Genomic DNA, 24,011 nt, shown 5'->3' on the forward strand with positions numbered 1-24,011 from the left:
CTCTTACTGGCAGTCTCCACACCGGGGTCTCTTACTGACTGTCTCCACACCGGGTCTCTTACTGGCAGTCTCCACACCGGGGTCTCTTACTGGCAGTCTCCACACCGGGTCTCTTACTGACTGTCTCCACACCGGGTCTCTTACTGGCAGTCTCCACACCGGGTCTCTTACTGACTGTCTCCACACCGGGGTCTCTTACTGGCAGTCTCCACACCGGAGTCTCTTACTGGCAGTCTACACACCGGGGTCTCTTACTGGCAGTCTCCACACCGGAGTCTCTTACTGGCAGTCTACACACCGGGGTCTCTTACTGGCAGTCTCCACACCGGGGTCTCTTACTGTCTGTCTCCACACCGGGGTCTCTTACTGGCTGTCTCTTACTGGCAGTCTCCACACCGGGGTCTCTTACTGGCAGTCTACACACCGGGGTCTCTTACTGGCAGTCTCCACACCGGGGTCTCTTACTGGCAGTCTCCACACCGGGGTCTCTTACTGGCAGTCTCCACACCGGGGTCTCTTACTGGCAGTCTTCACACCGGGGTCTCTTACTGGCAGTCTCCACACCGGGGTCTCTTACTGGCAGTCTCCACACCGGGTCTCTTACTGGCTGTCTCTTACTGACTGTCTCCACACCGGGGTCTCTTACTGGCAGTCTCCATATTGGGGTTTCTTACTGGCAGTCTCCACACTGGAGTCTCTTACTGTCTGTCTCCACACCGGAGTCTCTTACTGGCAGTCTCTTACTGGCTGTCTCCACATCGGCGTCTCTTAATAGCCGTCAGACAGCTCCTCTATGTTGGTAATCAGGTTGGTAATCTAATGTATCTCTCCAGTCTCTTCAGTCTGGGGCTCACTTCTCCAGTCTGTCACTTTACAGCTGTCTCTCCATTCTGAGGGTCACTTCTTTAGTCATTCTCTTTATGGCTGTCTCTCGGGTCTAGGGTGACTCCTCCAGTCTGTCTCTCTCCGGCTGTCTCTCAGGTCTGGGGGATAACTTCTTCAGTCTGTATCTTTAAGGCTGTCTCTCTAGTCTGGGGGTCACTTCTTCAATCTTTCCATTTACGCCTGTCTCTCCAGTCTGTCTCTTTTGGTCTAATCCTCTTATGGGGTCTCTCTCACAGGAGTCTGTCTCTTGGAAGATGCTGTTGCTCCTGCTGGGATTTGTGGTTCCTGTTATCTCGGAGTCCTCTCTGCCAGGTGTGTGCTGGGGGGGGGAGGGGGATTTACCTGTCCCTGCCCCGGGGGTCTCTGCATGTTGGGGCAGTGGCTCCTCCCCCCCAGGACCCTTTCATGTGTGATTAGTGGTGGGGTCTGCGGGTTATACTGAGGCCTCAGACAGTGGGAAATGAGCTCACCTGGAGGAAGGAGCAGCTACTGCCCCCTCAGATGTGCCCAACCGGGATCTGACCCCAGAGATGTGCCCAACCAGGATGATCCGATTCCCAAGATCTGCCCAACCGGGATCCGACCCCCGAGATGTGCCCAACCGGGATGATCTGACCCCCGAGATGTGCCCAACCGGGATGATCTGACCCCCGAGATGTGCCCAACCGGGATGATCCGACCCCCAAGATCTGCCCAACCGGGATGATCCGACCCCCGAGATGTGCCCAACCGGGATGATCCGACCCCCGAGATGTGCCCAACCGGGATGATCCGACCCCCAAGATCTGCCCAACCGGGATGATCTGACCCCCGAGATGTGCCCAACCGGGATGATCTGACCCCCGAGATGTGCCCAACCGGGATGATCTGACCCCCGAGATGTGCCCAACCGGGATGATCTGACCCCCGAGATGTGCCCAACCGGGATGATCTGACCCCCGAGATGTGCCCAACCGGGATGATCTGACCCCCGAGATGTGCCCAACCGGGATCTGACCCCCGAGATGTGCCCAACCGGGATGATCTGACCCCCGAGATGTGCCCAACCGGGATGATCTGACTCCCGAGATGTGCCCAACCGGGATGATCTGACTCCCGAGATGTGCCCAACCGGGATGATCTGACCCCCGAGATGTGCCCAACCGGGATGATCCGATTCCCAAGATCTGCCCAACCGGGATGATCTGACCACCGAGATGTGCCCAACCGGGATCTGACCCCTGAGATGTGCCAAACTGGGATGATCCGACCCTAGATGTGCCCAACTGGGATTTGACTCCTGAGATGTGCCCAACCAGGATGATCCGACCCCCGAGATCCGACCTGGATGATCCAACCCCCAAGATGTGCCCAACAGGGATGATCTGACCCCCGAGATGTGCCCAACCAGGATGATCCGACCGCCAAGACGTGCCCAACCGGGATGATCCGACCCCCGAGATGTGCCCGACCGGGATGATCCGACCCCCCGAGACGTGCCCGACCGGGATGATCCGACCCCCGAGATGTGCCCAATTGGGATCCAACTCCCGAGATGTGCCCAACAGGAATCCGACCCCCGAGATGTGCCCAACTGGGATCCGACCCCCGAGATGTGCCAGACCGGGATGATCAGACCCCCGAGATGTTCCCAACCGGGATGATCCGACCCCCGAGATCCGACCGGGATGATCCAACCCCCGAGATGTGCCCAACCGGGATGATCTGACCCCCGAGATGTGCCCAACCGGGATGATCCGACCCCCCGAGATGTGCCCGACCGGGATGATCCGACCCCCCGAGATGTGCCCGACCGGGATGATCCGACCCCCCGAGACGTGCCCGACCGGGATGATCCGACCCCCGAGACGTGCCCAATTGGGATCCAACCCCCGAGATGTGCCCAACAGGAATCCGACCCCCGAGATGTGCCCAACTGGGATCCGACCCCCGAGATGTGCCAGACCGGGATGATCCGACCCCTGAGATGTGCCCAACTGGGATCCGACCCCCGGGATGATCAGACCCCCGAGATGTTCCCAAACCGGGATGATTTGACCTCCGAGATGTGCCCAACCGGGATGATTTGACCTCCGAGATGTGCCCAACCGGGATGATTTGACCTCCGAGATGTGCTGAACCAAGAACTGACCCATCACCCTCCACATCACCCTCTACATCAATCATCACCCATCACTCTCCACATCACCCATCACCCTTTAGATAACTTTAATCTTTTCCTCAGATCAGTCGGAATGTTTCTCGGTGAACGGTCAGGATTATCGGGGATCTGTTAGTGTTGCTGGAGCTGAGAAAATTCCCTGTCTGTACTGGAACCAGACAATACAGCATCGGTACAGCAGCCAATCAGATCCTACCGGGGAGCTGGGACTGGGAGACCACAACTACTGCAGGTACCAGGGGCTGTCCCCAGACACCAGGACTACCGTAGCCTCCCCCAGACACCAGGACTACCGCAGTCGTCCCCCAGACACCAGGGCTACCGCAGTCGCCCCCCCAGACACCAGGGCTACCGCAGTCGCCCCCCAGACACCAGGGCTACCGCAGTCGCCCCCCCAGACACCAGGGCTACCGCAGTCGCCCCCCCCAGACACCAGGGCTACCGCAGTCGCCCCCCCGGACACCAGGGCTACCGCAGTCGCCCCCCCGGACACCAGGGCTACCGCAGTCGCCCCCCCCAGACACCAGGGCTACCGCAGTCGCCCCCCCCAGACACCAGGGCTACCGCAGTCGCCCCCCCAGACACCAGGACTACCAGGACACCATAGTCACTCCAGTATTGTCCTTATCCTGCAGGAATCCCGACTCCGATGTCCAACCCTGGTGCTACGTGTCCGAGACAGAGGAGGGAATCTACTGGAAGTACTGCGACATCCCGTCCTGCCACAGTATGTGCACCCGCTATACATCACACATATTTCACACTATGCATCACATCTAACTCTATACATCACACTATACATCACACATATATCACACTATACATCACATGTATCTTACATCACATGTACATTACATCACACGTATATCACATATCATATATATCATAAAAATTAAAGTCTGTCTGTCCTCTATAGACTTCCAAACGTCTGAACCATTTACATAGTTACATAGTTAATACGGTTGAAAAAAGACACATGTCCATCAAGTTCAACCACGGAGGGGATGGATACAGGGAAGGGGGAGGGGTGATAGGTTCTATACATACAGGGAAGGGGGAGGGGTGATAGGTTCTATACATACATGGGAGGGGGAGGGGTGATAGTACTATACATACAGGGAAGGGGGAGGGGTGATAGGTTCTATACATACAGGGAAGGGGGAGGGGTGATAGGTTCTATACATATGCATTTATATTATTTTGGTCTAAGAACTTGTCTCTCCTGTTTTGAAGCTTCTACTGTTGTTGCTGTGACCAGATCCTGGGGTGACTGTTCCACAAATTCACAGTTCTGGTAAAGAAGGCTTGTCGCCTCCGGAGACTGAACCTTTTTTTTCTCCAGGTGGAGGCCGCGCCCCCTTGTCTCTCTGGGTGGAGGCAGCGCCCCCTTGTCTCTCTGGGTGGAGGCAGCGCCCCCTTGTCTCTCCGGGTGGAGGCATCGCCCCCTTGTCTCTCCAGGCGGAGGCAGCGCCCCCTTGTCTCTCCAGGTGGAGGCAACGCCCCCTTGTCTCTCCAGGTGGAGGCAGCGCCCCCTTGTCTCTCCAGGCGGAGGCAGCGCCCCCTTGTCTCTCCAGGTGGAGGCAGCGCCCCCTTGTCTCTCCAGGCGGAGGCAGCGCCCCCTTGTCTCTCCGGGCGGAGGCAGCGCCCCCTTGTCTCTCCGGGCGGAGGCAGCGCCCCCTTGTCTCTCCGGGTGGAGGCAGCGCCCCCTTGTCTCTCCGGGCGGAGGCCGCGCCCCCTTGTCTCTCCAGGCGGAGGCCGCGCCCCCTTGTCTCTCCAGGCGGAGGCCGCGCCCTCTTGTCTCTCCAGGCGGAGGCAGTGCCCTCTTGTCCTTTGAGGGGGTTTTTACCTGGAACATCTTTTCCCCATATCTCTTGTAGGGGCCATTTATATATGTAAATAAGTTAATCATATCTCCCCTTAAACGTCTCTTCTCCAGACTAAACAAATGTAATTCTATTATCTCTCCTCATAACTAAGATGCTCCATTCCCCTTATTGGTTTAGTGGCCGTCTTTGTACCCTCTCCAGCTCTAGAACGTCCTTTTTATGAATCGGGTTCCAAAACTGGACGGTGACTCCAGATGGGGCCGCACCAAAGCTTTATAAAGCGGTAATATTATATCCCTGTCCCCTGAGTCCAGGCCTGGTATATACATGACAATATCCTGCTGGCCTTAGACGCAGCTGACTGACATTGTGTACTGTTCTGTAGTCTATTATCTACAAGTACAACCAGATCCTTCTCCATCAGCGACTCTCCCAGAGTTACTCCCCCCAGGACATAGGATGCTGCAGGTTATTACTCCCCCCAGGACATATGATGCTGCAGGTTATTACTCCCCCCAGGACATAGGATGCTGCAGGTTATTACTCCCCCCAGGACATATGATGCATGCGGGTTATTAGTACCCAGGTGCATAACTTTACATTTATCCACATTGAACCTCATTTGCCAAGTGGACGCCCAAACACTCAGTGTGTCTAAGTCATCCTGTAACATCTGCACATCCTCCATAGACTGTACTCTACTACACATCCTGTAACATCTGCACATCCTCCATAGACTGTACTGTACTACAAATCCTGTAACATCTGCACATCCTCCATAGACTGTACTGTACTACACATCCTGTAACATCTGCACATCCTCCATAGACTGTACTACAAAGCTTGTAACATCTGCACATCCTCCATAGACTGTACTGTACTACACAGCCTGTAACATCTGCACATCTTCCATAGACTGTACTGTACTACAAAGCTTGTAACATCTGCACATCCTCCATAGACTGTACTGTACTACACAGCCTGTAATATCTGCACATCTTCCATAGACTGTACTGTACTACAAAGCCTGTAACATCTGCACATCCTCCATAGACTGTACTGTACTACAAAGCTTGTAACATCTGCACATCCTCCATAGACTGTACTGTACTACACAGCCTGTAACATCAGCACATCCTCCATAGACTGTACTGTACTACACAGCCTGTAACATCTGCACATCCTCCATAGACTGTACTGTACTACAAAGCCTGTAACATCTGCACATCTTCCATAGACTGTACTGTACTACAAAGCTTGTAACATCTGCACATCCTCCATAGACTGTACTGTACTACACATCCTGTAACATCTGCACATCTTCCATAGACTGTACTGTACTACAAAGCTTGTAACATCTGCACATCCTCCATAGACTGTACTGTACTACACAGCCTGTAATATCTGCACATCTTCCATAGACTGTACTGTACTACAAAGCTTGTAACATCTGCACATCCTCCATAGACTGTACTGTACTACACAGCCTGTAATATCTGCACATCTTCCATAGACTGTACTGTACTACAAAGCCTGTAACATCTGCACATCCTCCATAGACTGTACTGTACTACAAAGCCTGTAACATCTGCACATCTTCCATAGACTGTACTGTACTACAAAGCTTGTAACATCTGCACATCCTCCATAGACTGTACTGTACTACACAGCCTGTAACATCTGCACATCCTCCATAGACTGTACTGTACTACACAGCCTGTAACATCTGCACATCCTCCATAGACTGTACTGTACTACAAAGCCTGTAACATCTGCACATCTTCCATAGACTGTACTGTACTACAAAGCTTGTAACATCTGCACATCCTCCATAGACTGTACTGTACTACACATCCTGTAATATCTGCACATCCTCCATAGACTGTACTGTACTACACAGCCTGTAACATCTGCACATCCTCCATAGACTGTATTATACTACACAGCCTGTAACATCTGCACATCCTCCATAGACTGTACTGTACTACAAAGTCTGTAACATCTGCACATCCTCCATAGACTGTACTGTACTACAAAGCCTGTAACATCTGCACATTCTCCATAGACTGTACTGTACTACAAAGCCTGTAACATCTGCACATCCTCCAGAGACTGGACTGTACTACAAAGCCTGTAACATCTGCACATCCTCTATAGACTGGACTGTACTACAAAGCCTGTAACATCTGCACATCCTCCATAGACTGGACTGTACTACAAAGCCTGTAACATCTGCACATCCTCCATAGACTGTACTGTACTACAAAACCTGTAACATCTGCACATCCTCCATAGACTGTACTGTACTACAAAGCCTGTAACATCTGTACATCCTCCATAGACTGTACTGTACTACAAAGCCTGTAACATCTGCACATCCTCCATAGACTGTACTGTACTACAAAGCCTGTAACATCTGCACATCCCCCATAGACTGGACTGTACTACAAAGCCTGTAACATCTGCACATCCTCCATAGACTGGACTGTACTACAAAGCCTGTAACATCTGCACATCCTCCATAGACTGGACTGTACTACAAAGCCTGTAACATCTGCACATCCTCCATAGACTGGACTGTACTACACAGCCTGTAACATCTGCACATCCTCCATAGACTGTACTGTACTACAAAGCCTGTAACATCTGCACATCCTCCATAGACTGTACTGTACTACACATCCTGTAACATCTGCACATCCTCCATAGACTGTACTGTACTACACATCCTGTAACATCTGCACATCCTCCATAGACTGTACTGTACTACACATCCTGTAACATCTGCACATCCTCCATAGACTGTACTGTACTACACAGCCTGTAACATCTGCACAGCCTCCATAGACTGTACTGTAGTACACATCCTGTAACATCTGCACATCCTCCATAGACTGTATTGTACTACAAAGCCTGTAACATCTGCACATCCCCCATAGACTGTACTGTACTACACAGCCTGTAACATCTGCACATCCCCCATAGACTGTACTGTACTACAAAGCCTGTAACATCTGCACATCCTCCATAGACTGTACTGTACTACAAAGCCTGTAACATCTGCACATCCTCCATAGACTGTACTGTACTACACAGCCTGTAACATCTGCACATCCTCCATAGACTGTACTGTACTACACAGCCTGTAACATCTGCACATCCTCCATAGACTGTACTGTACTACACAGCCTGTAACATCTGCACATCCTCCATAGACTGTACTGTACTACAAAGCCTGTAACATCTGCACATCCTCCATAGACTGTACTGTACTACAAAGCCTGTAACATCTGCACATCCTCCATAGACTGTACTGTACTACACAGCCTGTAACATCTGCACATCCTCCATAGACTGTACTGTACTACAAAGCCTGTAACATCTGCACATCCTCCATAGACTGTACTGTACTACAAAGCCTGTAACATCTGCACATCCTCCATAGACTGTACTGTACTACAAAGCCTGTAACATCTGCACATCCTCCATAGACTGTACTGTACTACAAAGCCTGTAACATCTGCACATCCTCCATAGACTGTACTGTACTACAAAGCCTGTAACATCTGCACATCCTCCATAGACTGTACTGTACTACAAAGCCTGTAACATCTGCACATCCTCCATAGACTGTACTGTACTACAAAGCCTGTAACATCTGCACATCCTCCATAGACTGTACTGTACTACACAGCCTGTAACATCTGCACATCCTCCATAGACTGTACTGTACTACACAGCCTGTAACATCTGCACATTCTCCATAGACTGTACTGTACTACAAAGCCTGTAACATCTGCACATCCTCCATAGACTGTACTGTACTACACAGCCTGTAACATCTGCACATCCTCCATAGACTTACTGTACTACAAAGCCTGTAACATCTGCACATCCTCCATAGACTGTACTGTACTACAAAGCCTGTAACATCTGCACATCCTCCATAGACTGTACTGTACTACAAAGCCTGTAACATCTGCACATCCTCCATAGACTGTACTGTACTACAAAGCCTGTAACATCTGCACATCCTCCATAGACTGTACTGTACTACAAAGCTTGTAACATCTGCACATCCTCCATAGACTGTACTGTACTACAAAGCCTGTAACATCTGCACATCCTCCATAGACTGTACTGTACTACAAAGCTTGTAACATCTGCACATCCTCCAGAGACTGGACTGTACTACAAAGCCTGTAACATCTGCACATCTTCCATAGACTGTACTGTACTACAAAGCCTGTAACATCTGCACATCCTCCATAGACTGTACTGTACTACACAGCCTGTAACATCTGCACATCCTCCATAGACTGTACTGTACTACAAAGCCTGTAACATCTGCACATCCTCCATAGACTGTACTGTACTACACAGCCTGTAACATCTGCACATCCTCCATAGACTTACTGTACTACAAAGCCTGTAACATCTGCACATCCTCCATAGACTGTACTGTACTACAAAGCCTGTAACATCTGCACATCCTCCATAGACTGTACTGTACTACAAAGCTTGGTGTCATCTGCAAAGATAGAAACATTGCTGTTAATTCCATTCTCAATATCATTAATAAACAAGTTAAACAGAAGAGGGCCCAGTACTGACCCTTGGGGTACACCACTTATTACCGGGGACCATTCGGAGTAGGAATCATTGACCACCACTCTCTAGGTACCATTATTAAGCCAGTTTTCAATCCAGTTACACATTAAATTTTCCAAACCGATAGACTTTAACTTACCCATCAGACGTCCATGAGGAACTGTGTCAAAAGCTTTTGCAAAATCCAGGTACACGATATCCACAGTCGCCCCCCATCTAGGTACACGATATCCACAGCCGCGCCGCCATCCAGGCTTCTACTCACCTCTTCATAGAAACATATTAGGTTGGTTTGACAGCTTCTGTCCTTAGTAAAACCCTGCTGGTTATCACTTATAATACTATTACCCCTACATATTCCTGGATGTAATCCCTTATATACTATTACCCCTATATATTCCTGGATGTAGTCCCTTATAAGCCCCTCAAATAGTTTCCCCACAATGGACGTTAAGCTTACAGGTCTATAGTTACCTGGGGAAGTTCGAGAGCCCTTTTTGAAGATCGGCACTACATTTGCCTTACGCCAGTCCCTCGGCACAATACCAGTAAGCAAAGAATCACGGAATATTTCATACAAGGGTAGAGAAATTACAGAACTGAGTTCCCTAAGAACTCTGGGGTGCAATCCATCAGGCCATGGAGCTTTGGTTACATTGAGTTTGTTTAATTTATCTTGGACCATATCTATAGTAAACCAGTTCAGTACATTACATGTACATGACCCCAAATTTGGCCCACAGATACATTGGGTGCCCGGGAAGGTTATTGCAAAGGTCCCGTCCCCGCCAGATGTACAGGAGAGGAGGGGGAGGGGAAAGAGAGGCGCCCCATAGAGATGAATGGGAAAATCTCCTCACTGCACACACAGGTGATATAATTAGCTGCAGCAGACACGGCAATTGGAGCCTTAGCAACCAATAGGATTACTGCTTTCATTTTCATAGGGAGCTGTGGTTGCTAGGGAAGCTGCCTCACAACATCCACATTAATAACTGGTAGACCCCCTACTCCATCTATACAGTACATGTATACAGGACCCCCTACTCCAACTATACAGTACATGTATACAGGACCCCCTACTCCATCTATACAGTACATGTATATACAGGGCTCCCTACTCCATCTATACAGTACATGTATACAGGGCCCCCTACTCCATTTATACAGTACATGTATACAGGACCCCCTACTCCATCTATACAGTACATGTATATACAGGGCACTACAGGTATACCAAACTGTGACTGGGTAACACCGCCACACTAGACCTGACCAATACCGCCATACTGTGACTGGATAACACTGTCATACCAGACCTGACCAATACCGCCATACTGTGACTGGATAACACTGTCATACCAGACCTGACCAATACCGCCATACTGTGACTGGATAACACTGTCATACCAGACCTGACCAATACCGCCATACTGTGACTGCATAACACTGTCATAACACACCTGACCAATACCATCATACTATGACTGGAAAAAACTGCCACACCAGACCTGACCAATACCGCCATACTGTAACTGGATAACACTGCCATACCAGACCTGACCAATACTGTGACTGGATAACACCACTATACTAGACCTGACCAATACCGCCACACTGTGACTGGAGAACACCGCCACACCAGACCTGACCAATACCGCCATACTGTGACTGGATAACACCGCCATACCAGACCTGACCAAAACCAACACACTGTGACTGGATAACACTGCCATACCAGACCTGACCAATACCGCCATACTGTGACTGGATAACACAGCCACACCAGACCTGACCAATACTGCTATACTGTGACTGGATAACACCGCCATACCAGACCTGGCCAATACCGCTATACTGTGACTGGATAACACCACTATACCAGACCTTACCAATACCGCCATACCCCCCTCGAAAAGACAACAGATTTTCTGGCAAGTCTGAACTGGAGGGTACTGCCCCTCTGCAAGGTGCTACCCTACGGACCAGACCATGGGTGCCTAATGGTAAATACGACCCTGCAGGTATACAGGACACTACAGGTATACAGGACCCCAAAACTATACACTACAGGAGCACGGGACCTCCACCAACTATATACTACAGGTATACAGGACCCCAAACTTTACACTACAGGTATACAGGACCCCAAAACTATACACTACAGGTATACAGGACCTCCACCAACTATATAAATCAGGTATACATGACCTCCACCAACTATATACTACAGGTATACAGGATCCCAAACTATACACTACAGGTATACAGGACTCCAAAACTCCGCTGTGTGAGGAGCAGAAGTGTGTGTGTCTGTGTGTGTGTGTGTGTGTCTGTGTGTGTGTGTGTGTGTGTGTGTGTGTGTGTCTGTGTGTGTGTCTGTGTGTGTCTGTGTGTCTGTCTGTCTGTGTGTGTGTGTCTGTGTGTCTGTCTGTGTGTGTGTGTCTGTGTGTCTGTCTGTATGTGTCTGTCTGTCTGTCTGTGTGTGTGTGTCTGTGTGTCTGACTGGCTGTCTGTGTGTGTGTCTGTGCCCCCATCCTGGAATAGTATATAAATCTGCTTCTGCTGAACGAGTTCCTACCACACTGACAACTCAGCTCTGCTGTGCCTGCCTATAGCCCAATGTAATACAGCTCAATGTCCAGGTCATTATTACAGTGTATTGGGGGGCTCTGCTATGGTATATGAGGATATAGGGGGGATTATTACAGTATATGAGGGGGCTCTGCTATGGTATATGAGGATATAGGGGGGATTATTACAGTATATGGGGGCTCTGCTATGGTATATGAGGATATAGGGGGGATTATTACAGTATATGGGGGCTCTGCTATGGTATATGAGGATATAGGGGGGATTATTACAGTGTATGGGGGGGCTCTGCTATGGTATATGAGGATATAGGGGGGATTATTACAGTGTATGGGGGCTCTGCTATGGTATATGAGGATATAGGGGGATTATTACAGTGTATGGGGGGGCTCTGCTATGGTATATGAGGATATAGGGGGATTATTACAGTGTATGGGGGGGCTCTGCTATGGTATATGAGGATATAGGGGGGATTATTACAGTGTATGAGGGGGCTCTGCTATGGTATATGAGGATATAGGGGGGATTATTACAGTATATGGGGGCTCTGCTATGGTATATGAGGATATAGGGGGGGTTATTACAGTGTATGGGGGGGCTCTGCTATGGTATATGAAGATATAGGGGGATTATTACAGTGTATGGGGGGCTCTGCTATGGTATATGAGGATATAGGGGGGATTATTACAGTATATGGGGGCTCTGCTATGGTATATGAGGATATAAGGGGATTATTACAGTGTATGAGGGGGCTCTGCTATGGTATATGAGGATATAGGGGGATTATTACAGTGTATGGGGGGGCTCTGCTATGGTATATGAGGATATAGGGGGGATTATTACAGTATATGGGGGCTCTGCTATGGTATATGAGGATATAGGGGGATTATTACAGTATATGGGGGCTCTGCTATGGTATATGAGGATATAGGGGGGATTATTACAGTATATGGGGGCTCTGCTATGGTATATGAGGATATAGGGGGGATTATTACAGTGTATGGGGGGGCTCTGCTATGGTATATGAGGATATAGGGGGATTATTACAGTGTATGGGGGGGCTCTGCTATGGTATATGAGGATATAGGGGGGATTATTACAGTATATGGGGGGGCTCTGCTATGGTATATGAGGATATAGGGGGGATTATTACAGTATATGGGGGGCTCTGCTATGGTATATGAGGATATAGGGGGGATTATTACAGTATATGGGGGCTCTGCTATGGTATATGAGGATATAGGGGGGATTATTACAGTGTATGGGGGGGCTCTGCTATGGTATATGAGGATATAGGGGGATTATTACAGTATATGGGGGGCTCTGCTATGGTATATGAGGATATAGGGGGGATTATTACAGTGTATGGGGGGGCTCTGCTATGGTATATGAGGATATAGGGGGGATTATTACAGTGTATGGGGGGGCTCTGCTATGGTATATGAGGATATAAGGGGATTATTACAGTATATGGGGGCTCTGCTATGGTATATGAGGATATAGGGGGGTTATTACAGTGTATGGGGGGGCTCTGCTATGGTATATGAGGATATAGGGGGATTATTACAGTGTATGGGGGGGGCTCTGCTATGGTATATGAGGATATAGGGGGATTATTACAGTGTATGGGGGGGCTCTGCTATGGTATATGAGGATATAGGGGGATTATTACAGTGTATGGGGGGGCTCTGCTATGGTATATGAGGATATAGGGGGGATTATTACAGTATATGGGGGGCTCTGCTATGGTATATGAGGATATAGGGGGGATTATTACAGTGTATGGGGGGGCTCTGCTATGGTATATGAGGATATAGGGGGGGATTATTACAGTGTATGGGGGGGCTCTGCTATGGTATATGAGGATATAGGGGGATTATTACAGTATATGGGGGCTCTGCTATGGTATATGAGGATATAGGGGGATTATTACAGTATATGGGGGCTCTGCTATGGTATATGAGGATATAGGGGGGATTATTACAGTATATGGGGGCTCTGCTATGGTATGTGAGGATATAGGGGGATTATTACAGTATATGGGGGCTCTGCTATGGTATATGAGGATATAGGGGGATTATTACAGTGTATGAGGGGGCTCTGCTATGGTATATGAGGATATAGGGGGGATTATTACAGTGTATGGGGGGGCTCTGCTATGGTATATGAGGATATAGGGGGGATTATTACAGTGTATGGGGGGGCTCTGCTATGGTATATGAGGATATAGGGGGATTATTACAGTATATGGGGGCTCTGCTATGGTATATGAGGATATAGGGGGGATTATTACAGTATATGGGGGGCTCTGCTATGGTATATGAGGATATAGGGGGGATTATTACAGTGTATGGGGGGGCTCTGCTATGGTATATGAGGATATAGGGGGATTATTACAGTGTATGGGGGGGCTCTGCTATGGTATATGAGGATATAGGGGGGATTATTACAGTGTATGGGGGGGCTCTGCTATGGTATATGAGGATATAGGGGGGATTATTACAGTATATGGGGGGGCTCTGCTATGGTATATGAGGATATAGGGGGGATTATTACAGTATATGGGGGCTCTGCTATGGTATATGAGGATATAGGGGGGATTATTACAGTGTATGGGGGGCTCTGCTATGGTATATGAGGATATAGGGAGGATTATTACAGTATATGGGGGCTCTGCTATGGTATATGAGGATATAGGGGGGATTATTACAGTATATGGGGGGCTCTGCTATGGTATATGAGGATATAGGGGGGATTATTACAGTGTATTGGGGGGCTCTGCTATGGTATATGAGGATATAGGGGGGATTATTACAGTGTATGGGGGGCTCTGCTATGGTATATGAGGATATAGGGGGATTATTACAGTGTATGGGGGGCTCTGCTATGGTATATGAGGATATAGGGGGGATTATTACAGTATATGGGGGCTCTGCTATGGTATATGAGGATATAGGGGGATTATTACAGTGTATGGGGGGGCTCTGCTATGGTATATGAGGATATAGGGGGATTATTACAGTATATGGGGGCTCTGCTATGGTATATGAGGATATAGGAGGATTATTACAGTGTATGGGGGGGCTCTGCTATGGTATATGAGGATATAGGGGGGATTATTACAGTATATGGGGGCTCTGCTATGGTATATGAGGATATAGGGGGATTATTACAGTGTATTGGGGGGCTCTGCTATGGTATATGAGGATATAGGAGGATTATTACAGTATATGGGGGCTCTGCTATGGTATATGAGGATATAGGGGGGATTATTACAGTGTATGAGGGGGCTCTGCTATGGTATATGAGGATATAGAGGGATTATTACAGTATATGGGGGCTCTGCTATGGTATATGAGGATATAGGGGGGATTATTACAGTGTATGAGGGGGCTCTGCTATGGTATATGAGGATATAGGGGGATTATTACAGTATATGGGGGGCTCTGCTATGGTATATGAGGATATAGGGGGGATTATTACAGTATATGGGGGCTCTGCTATGGTATATGAGGATATAGGGGGGATTATTACAGTGTATGGGGGGGCTCTGCTATGGTATATGAGGATATAGGGGGGGATTATTACAGTATATGGGGGCTCTGCTATGGTATATGAGGATATAGGGGGATTATTACAGTATATGGGGGGGCTCTGCTATGGTATATGAGGATATAGGGGGGATTATTACAGTGTATGAGGGGGCTCTGCTATGGTATATGAGGATATAGGGGGGATTATTACAGTGTATGAGGGGGCTCTGCTATGGTATATGAGGATATAGGGGGGATTATTACAGTATATGGGGGCTCTGCTATGGTATATGAGGATATAGGGGGGATTATTACAGTGTATGAGGGGGCTCTGCTATGGTATATGAGGATATAGGGGGGATTATTACAGTATATGGGGGCTCTGCTATGGTATATGAGGATATAGGGGGGATTATTACAGTGTTTGGGGGGCTCTGCTATGGTATATAAGGATATAGGGGGGATTATTACAGTATATGGGGGCTCTGCTATGGTATATGAGGATATAGGGGGATTATTACAGTATATGGGGGGGCTCTGCTATGGTATATGAGGATATAGGGGGGATTATTACAGTGTATGGGGGGGGCTCTGCTATGGTATATGAGGATATAGGGGATTATTACAGTGTATGGGGGGGCTCTGCTATGGTATATGAGGATATAGGGGGATTATTACAGTGTATGGGGGGGCTCTGCTATGGTATATGAGGATATAGGGGGGATTATTACAGTATATGAGGGGGCACTGCTATGGTATATGAGGATATAGGGGGATTATTACAGTGTATGGGGGGGCTCTGCTTGGTATATGAGGATATAGGGGGGATTATTACAGTGTATGGGGGGGGCTCTGCTATGGTATATGAGGATATAGGGGGATTATTACAGTGTATGGGGGGGCTCTGCTATGGTATATGAGGATATAGGGGGATTATTACAGTGTATGGGGGGGCTCTGCTATGGTATATGAGGATATAGGGGGGATTATTACAGTGTATGGGGGGGCTCTGCTATGGTATATGAGGATATAGGGGGGATTATTACAGTGTATGGGGGGGCTCTGCTATGGTATATGAGGATATAGGGGGATTATTACAGTGTATGGGGGGGCTCTGCTATGGTATATGAGGATATAGGAGGGATTATTACAGTGTATGGGGGGGCTCTGCTATGGTATATGAGGATATAGGAGGATTATTACAGTGTATGAGGGGGCTCTGCTATGGTATATGAGGATATAGGGGGATTATTACAGTATATGGGGGCTCTGCTATGGTATATGAGGATATAGGAGGGATTATTACAGTGTATGGGGGGGGCTCTGCTATGGTATATGAGGATATAGGAGGATTATTACAGTGTATGAGGGGGCTCTGCTATGGTATATGAGGATATAGGGGGATTATTACAGTGTATGGGGGCTCTGCTATGGTATATGAGGATATAGGGGGATTATTACAGTGTATGAGGGGCTCTGCTATGGTATATGAGGATATAGGGGGGATTATTACAGTGTATGGGGGGGCTCTGCTATGGTATATGAGGATATAGGGGGATTATTACAGTGTATATGGGGGGCTCTGCTATGGTATATGAGGATATAGGGGGGATTATTACAGTATATGGGGGGGCTCTGCTATGGTATATGAGGATATAGGGGGGATTATTACAGTGTATGGGGGGGCTCTGCTATGGTATATGAGGATATAGGGGGGATTATTACAGTATATGGGGGGGCTCTGCTATGGTATATGAGGATATAGGGGGATTATTACAGTGTATGGGGGGCTCTGCTATGGTATATGAGGATATAGGGGGGATTATTACAGTGTATGGGGGGCTCTGCTATGGTATATGAGGATATAGGGGGGATTATTACAGTGTATGGGGGGGCTCTGCTATGGTATATGAGGATATAGGGGGGATTATTACAGTATATGGGGGCTCTGCTATGGTATATAAGGATATAGGGGGGATTATTACAGTGTATGAGGGCTCTGCTATGGTATATGAAGATATAGGGGGATTATTACAGTGTATGAGGGGGCTCTGCTATGGTATATGAAGATATAGGGGGGATTATTACAGTGTATGGGGGGGGCTCTGCTATGGTATATGAGGATATAGGGGGGATTATTACAGTATATGGGGGCTCTGCTATGGTATATGAGGATATAGGGGGATTATTACAGTGTATTGGGGGGCTCTGCTATGGTATATGAGGATATAGGAGGATTATTACAGTATATGGGGGCTCTGCTATGGTATATGAGGATATAGGGGGGATTATTACAGTGTATGAGGGGGCTCTGCTATGGTATATGAGGATATAGAGGGATTATTACAGTATATGGGGGCTCTGCTATGGTATATGAGGATATAGGGGGGATTATTACAGTGTATGAGGGGGCTCTGCTATGGTATATGAGGATATAGGGGGGATTATTACAGTATATGGGGGGCTCTGCTATGGTATATGAGGATATAGGGGGGATTATTACAGTATATGGGGGCTCTGCTATGGTATATGAGGATATAGGGGGGATTATTACAGTGTATGGGGGGGCTCTGCTATGGTATATGAGGATATAGGAGGGATTATTACAGTGTATGGGGGGGCTCTGCTATGGTATATGAGGATATAGGGGGATTATTACAGTGTATGAGGGGGCTCTGCTATGGTATATGAGGATATAGGGGGATTATTACAGTGTATGGGGGGGCTCTGCTATGGTATATGAGGATATAGGGGGGATTATTACAGTGTATGAGGGGGGCTCTGCTATGGTATATGAGGATATAGGGGGATTATTACAGTGTATGGGGGGCTCTGCTATGGTATATGAGGATATAGGGGGGATTATTACAGTGTATGAGGGGGCTCTGCTATGGTATATGAGGATATAGGGGGGATTATTACAGTGTATGGGGGGGCTCTGCTATGGTATATGAGGATATAGGGGGATTATTACAGTGTATGGGGGGCTCTGCTATGGTATATGAGGATATAGGGGGGATTATTACAGTATATGGGGGGCTCTGCTATGGTATATGAGGATATAGGGGGGATTATTACAGTGTATGGGGGGGCTCTGCTATGGTATATGAGGATATAGGGGGATTATTACAGTATATGGGGGGCTCTGCTATGGTATATGAGGATATAGGGGGGATTATTACAGTATATGGGGGCTCTGCTATGGTATATGAGGATATAGGGGGATTATTACAGTATATGGGGGGGGCTCTGCTATGGTATATGAGGATATAGGGGGGATTATTACAGTGTATGAGGGCTCTGCTATGGTATATGAGGATATAGGGGGGATTATTACAGTGTATGGGGGGGCTCTGCTATGGTATATGAGGATATAGGGGGGATTATTACAGTGTATGAGGGGGCTCTGCTATGGTATATGAGGATATAGGGGGGATTATTACAGTGTATGAGGGGGCTCTGCTATGGTATATGAGGATATAGGGGGGATTATTACAGTGTATGAGGGCTCTGCTATGGTATATGAGGATATAGGGGGGATTATTACAGTATATGGGGGCTCTGCTATGGTATATGAGGATATAGGGGGGTTATTACAGTATATGGGGGGGCTCTGCTATGGTATATGAGGATATAGAGGGATTATTACAGTATATGGGGGGCTCTGCTATGGTATATGAGGATATAGGGGGGATTATTACAGTGTATGGGGGGGCTCTGCTATGGTATATGAGGATATAGGGAGGATTATTACAGTGTATGGGGGGCTCTGCTATGGTATATGAGGATATAGGGGGGGATTATTACAGTATATGGGGGGGCTCTGCTATGGTATATGAGGATATAGGGGGGATTATTACAGTATATGGGGGGGCTCTGCTATGGTATATGAGGATACAGGGGGGATTATTACAGTATATGGGGGGCTCTGCTATGGTATATGAGGATACAGGGGGGATTATTACAGTGTATGAGGGGGCTCTGCTATGGTATATGAGGATATAGGGAGGATTATTACAGTGTATGGGGGCTCTGCTATGGTATATGAGGATATAGGGGGGATTATTACAGTGTATGAGGGGGCTCTGCTATGGTATATGAGGATATAGGGGGATTATTACATTGTATGGGGGGGCTCTGCTATGGTATATGAGGATATAGGGGGGATTATTACAGTGTTTGGGGGGCTCTGCTATGGTATATAAGGATATAGGGGGGATTATTACAGTATATGGGGGGCTCTGCTATGGTATATGAGGATATAGGGGGATTATTACAGTATATGGGGGGGCTCTGCTATGGTATATGAGGATATAGGGGGGATTATTACAGTGTATGGGGGGGGCTCTGCTATGGTATATGAGGATATAGGGGATTATTACAGTGTATGGGGGGGCTCTGCTATGGTATATGAGGATATAGGGGGATATTACAGTGTATGGGGGGCTCTGCTATGGTATATGAGGATATAGGGGGGATTATTACAGTATATGGGGGGGGCACTGCTATGGTATATGAGGATATAGGGGGGATTATTACAGTGTATGGGGGGGCTCTGCTTGGTATATGAGGATATAGGGGGGATTATTACAGTGTATGGGGGGGCTCTGCTACGGTATATGAGGATATAGGGGGATTATTACAGTGTATGGGGGGGCTCTGCTATGGTATATGAGGATATAGGGGGATTATTACAGTGTATGAGGGGGCTCTGCTATGGTATATGAGGATATAGGGGGGATTATTACAGTATATGGGGGGCTCTGCTATGGTATATGAGGATATAGGGGGATTATTACAGTATATGAGGGGGCTCTGCTATGGTATATGAGGATATAGGGGGGATTATTACAGTATATGGGGGCTCTGCTATGGTATATGAGGATATAGGGGGGATTATTACAGTGTATGGGGGCTCTGCTATGGTATATGAGGATATAGGGGGATTATTACAGTGTATGAGGGGGCTCTGCTATGGTATATGAGGATATAGGGGGGATTATTACAGTATATGGGGGGCTCTGCTATGGTATATGAGGATATAGGGGGGATTATTACAGTATATGGGGCTCTGCTATGGTATAATGAGGATATAGGGGGGATTATTACAGTGTATGGGGGGGCTCTGCTATGGTATATGAGGATATAGGGGGGATTATTACAGTATATGGGGGCTCTGCTATGGTATATGAGGATATAGGGGGGATTATTACAGTATATGGGGGGGCTCTGCTATGGTATATGAGGATATAGGGGGGATTATTACAGTATATGGGGGCTCTGCTATGGTATATGAGGATATAGGGGGATTATTACAGTGTATGGGGGGGCTCTGCTATGGTATATGAGGATATAGGGGGATTATTACAGTGTATGGGGGGCTCTGCTATGGTATATGAGGATATAGGGGGGATTATTACAGTATATGGGGGGGCTCTGCTATGGTATATGAGGATATAGGGGGGATTATTACAGTATATGGGGGCTCTGCTATGGTATATGAGGATATAGGGGGGATATTACAGTATATGGGGGCTCTGCTATGGTATATGAGGATATAGGGGGATTATTACAGTGTATGGGGGGGCTCTGCTATGGTATATGAGGATATAGGGGGATTATTACAGTGTATGGGGGGGCTCTGCTATGGTATATGAGGATATAGGAGGGATTATTACAGTGTATGGGGGGGGCTCTGCTATGGTATATGAGGATATAGGGGGGATTATTACAGTGTATGGGGGGGCTCTGCTATGGTATATGAGGATATAGGGGGATTATTACAGTGTATGGGGGGCTCTGCTATGGTATATGAGGATATAGGGGGGATTATTACAGTATATGGGGGGGCTCTGCTATGTTATATGAGGATATAGGGGGATTATTACAGTATATGGGGGCTCTGCTATGGTATATGAGGATATAGGGGGGATTATTACAGTGTATGGGGGGCTCTGCTATGGTATATGAGGATATAGGGGGGATTATTACAGTATATGGGGGGGCTCTGCTATGGTATATGAGGATATAGGGGGGATTATTACAGTATATGGGGGGGCTCTGCTATGGTATATGAGGATATAGGGGGATTATTACAGTATATGGGGGCTCTGCTATGGTATATGAGGATATAGGGGGGATTATTACAGTATATGGGGGCTCTGCTATGGTATATGAGGATATAGGGGGGATTATTACAGTATATGGGGGCTCTGCTATGGTATATGAGGATATAGGGGGGATTATTACATTGTATGGGGGGGCTCTGCTATGGTATATGAGGATATAGGGGGATTATTACAGTGTATGGGGGGCTCTGCTATGGTATATGAGGATATAGGGGGATTATTACAGTGTATGGGGGGGGCTCTGCTATGGTATATGAGGATATAGGGGGATTATTACAGTATATGGGGGCTCTGCTATGGTATATGAGGATATAGGGGGGATTATTACAGTGTATGAGGGGGCTCTGCTATGGTATATGAGGATATAGGGGGGATTATTACAGTATATGGGGGCTCTGCTATGGTATATGAGGATATAGGGGGGATTATTACAGTGTATGGGGGGGGCTCTGCTATGTTATATGAGGATATAGGGGGGTTATTACAGTGTATGGGGGGCTCTGCTATGGTATATGAGGATATAGGGGGGATTATTACAGTGTATGGGGGGCTCTGCTATGGTATATGAGGATATAGGGGGGATTATTACAGTGTATGGGGGGGCTCTGCTATGGTATATGAGGATATAGGGGGGATTATTACAGTGTATGGGGGGCTCTGCTATGGTATATGAGGATATAGGGGGATTATTACAGTATATGGGGGCACTGCTATGGTATATGAGGATATAGGGGGGATTATTACAGTATATGGGGGCTCTGCTATGGTATATGAGGATATAGGGGGGATTATTACAGTGTATGGGGGGGCTCTGCTATGGTATATGAGGATATAGGGGGGATTATTACAGTGTATGGGGGGGCTCTGCTATGGTATATGAGGATATAGGGGGGATTATTACAGTGTATGGGGGGGCTCTGCTATGGTATATGAGGATATAGGGGGATTATTACAGTATATGGGGGGCTCTGCTATGGTATATGAGGATATAGGGGGGTTATTACAGTGTATGGGGGGGCTCTGCTATGGTATATGAGGATATAGGGGGGATTATTACAGTGTATGGGGGCTCTGCTATGGTATATGAGGATATAGGGGGGATTATTACAGTGTATGGGGGGGCTCTGCTATGGTATATGAGGATATAGGGGGGATTATTACAGTGTATGAGGGGGCTCTGCTATGGTATATGAGGATATAGGGGGGATTATTACAGTATATGGGGCTCTGCTATGGTATATGAGGATATAGGGGGGATTATTACAGTGTATGGGGGGGCTCTGCTATGGTATATGAGGATATAGGGGGGATTATTACAGTGTATGGGGGGGCTCTGCTATGGTATATGAGGATATAGGGGGATTATTACAGTGTATGGGGGGGCTCTGCTATGGTATATGAGGATATAGGGGGATTATTACAGTATATGGGGGCTCTGCTATGGTATATGAGGATATAGGGGGGATTATTACAGTGTATGGGGGGGCTCTGCTATGGTATATGAGGATATAGGGGGGATTATTACAGTATATGGGGGGCTCTGCTATGGTATATGAGGATATAGGGGGGATTATTACAGTATATGGGGGGCTCTGCTATGGTATATGAGGATATAGGAGGGATTATTACAGTATATGGGGGGGCTCTGCTATGGTATATGAGGATATAGGGGGATTATTACAGTGTATGGGGGGGCTCTGCTATGGTATATGAGGATATAGGGGGGATTATTACAGTATATGGGGGCTCTGCTATGGTATATAAGGATATAGGGGGGATTATTACAGTATATGGGGGGGCTCTGCTATGGTATATGAGGATATAGGGGGATTATTACAGTGTATGGGGGGCTCTGCTATGGTATATGAGGATATAGGGGGGATTATTACAGTGTATGGGGGGCTCTGCTATGGTATATGAGGATATAGGGGGGATTATTACAGTGTATGGGGGGGCTCTGCTATGGTATATGAGGATATAGGGGGGATTATTACAGTATATGGGGGCTCTGCTATGGTATATGAGGATATAGGGGGGATTATTACAGTATATGGGGGCTCTGCTATGGTATATGAGGATATAGGGGGGATTATTACAGTGTATGAGGGGGCTCTGCTATGGTATATGAGGATATAGGGGGGATTATTACAGTGTATGGGGGCTCTGCTATGGTATATGAGGATATAGGGGGGATTATTACAGTGTATGGGGGGGCTCTGCTATGGTATATGAGGATATAGGAGGGATTATTACAGTATATGGGGGCTCTGCTATG

At 47.6% G+C, this 24,011-nt stretch overlaps 1 protein-coding gene across 1 annotated transcript in view; it reads left to right on the forward strand.

Annotated features, from left to right (window-relative positions):
* The first annotated feature begins 724 nt into the window (after positions 1 to 724).
* Positions 725 to 24,011, forward strand: part of KREMEN2 (kringle containing transmembrane protein 2) — a 43,845-nt gene continuing 20,558 nt past the window's right edge. Inside the window, exons 1-4 of the mRNA XM_069984742.1 lie at positions 725 to 807; positions 1,122 to 1,197; positions 3,110 to 3,278; positions 3,682 to 3,773. Coding sequence (XP_069840843.1) covers positions 1,140 to 1,197; positions 3,110 to 3,278; positions 3,682 to 3,773 — 319 coding nt within the window. The 5' untranslated portion in view covers positions 725 to 807; positions 1,122 to 1,139. The remainder of the gene's footprint in view (positions 808 to 1,121; positions 1,198 to 3,109; positions 3,279 to 3,681; positions 3,774 to 24,011) is intronic.

The sequence above is a fragment of the Dendropsophus ebraccatus genome, chromosome 9, assembly GCF_027789765.1.
Source record: "Dendropsophus ebraccatus isolate aDenEbr1 chromosome 9, aDenEbr1.pat, whole genome shotgun sequence".
Lineage (NCBI taxonomy): Eukaryota > Metazoa > Chordata > Amphibia > Anura > Hylidae > Dendropsophus > Dendropsophus ebraccatus.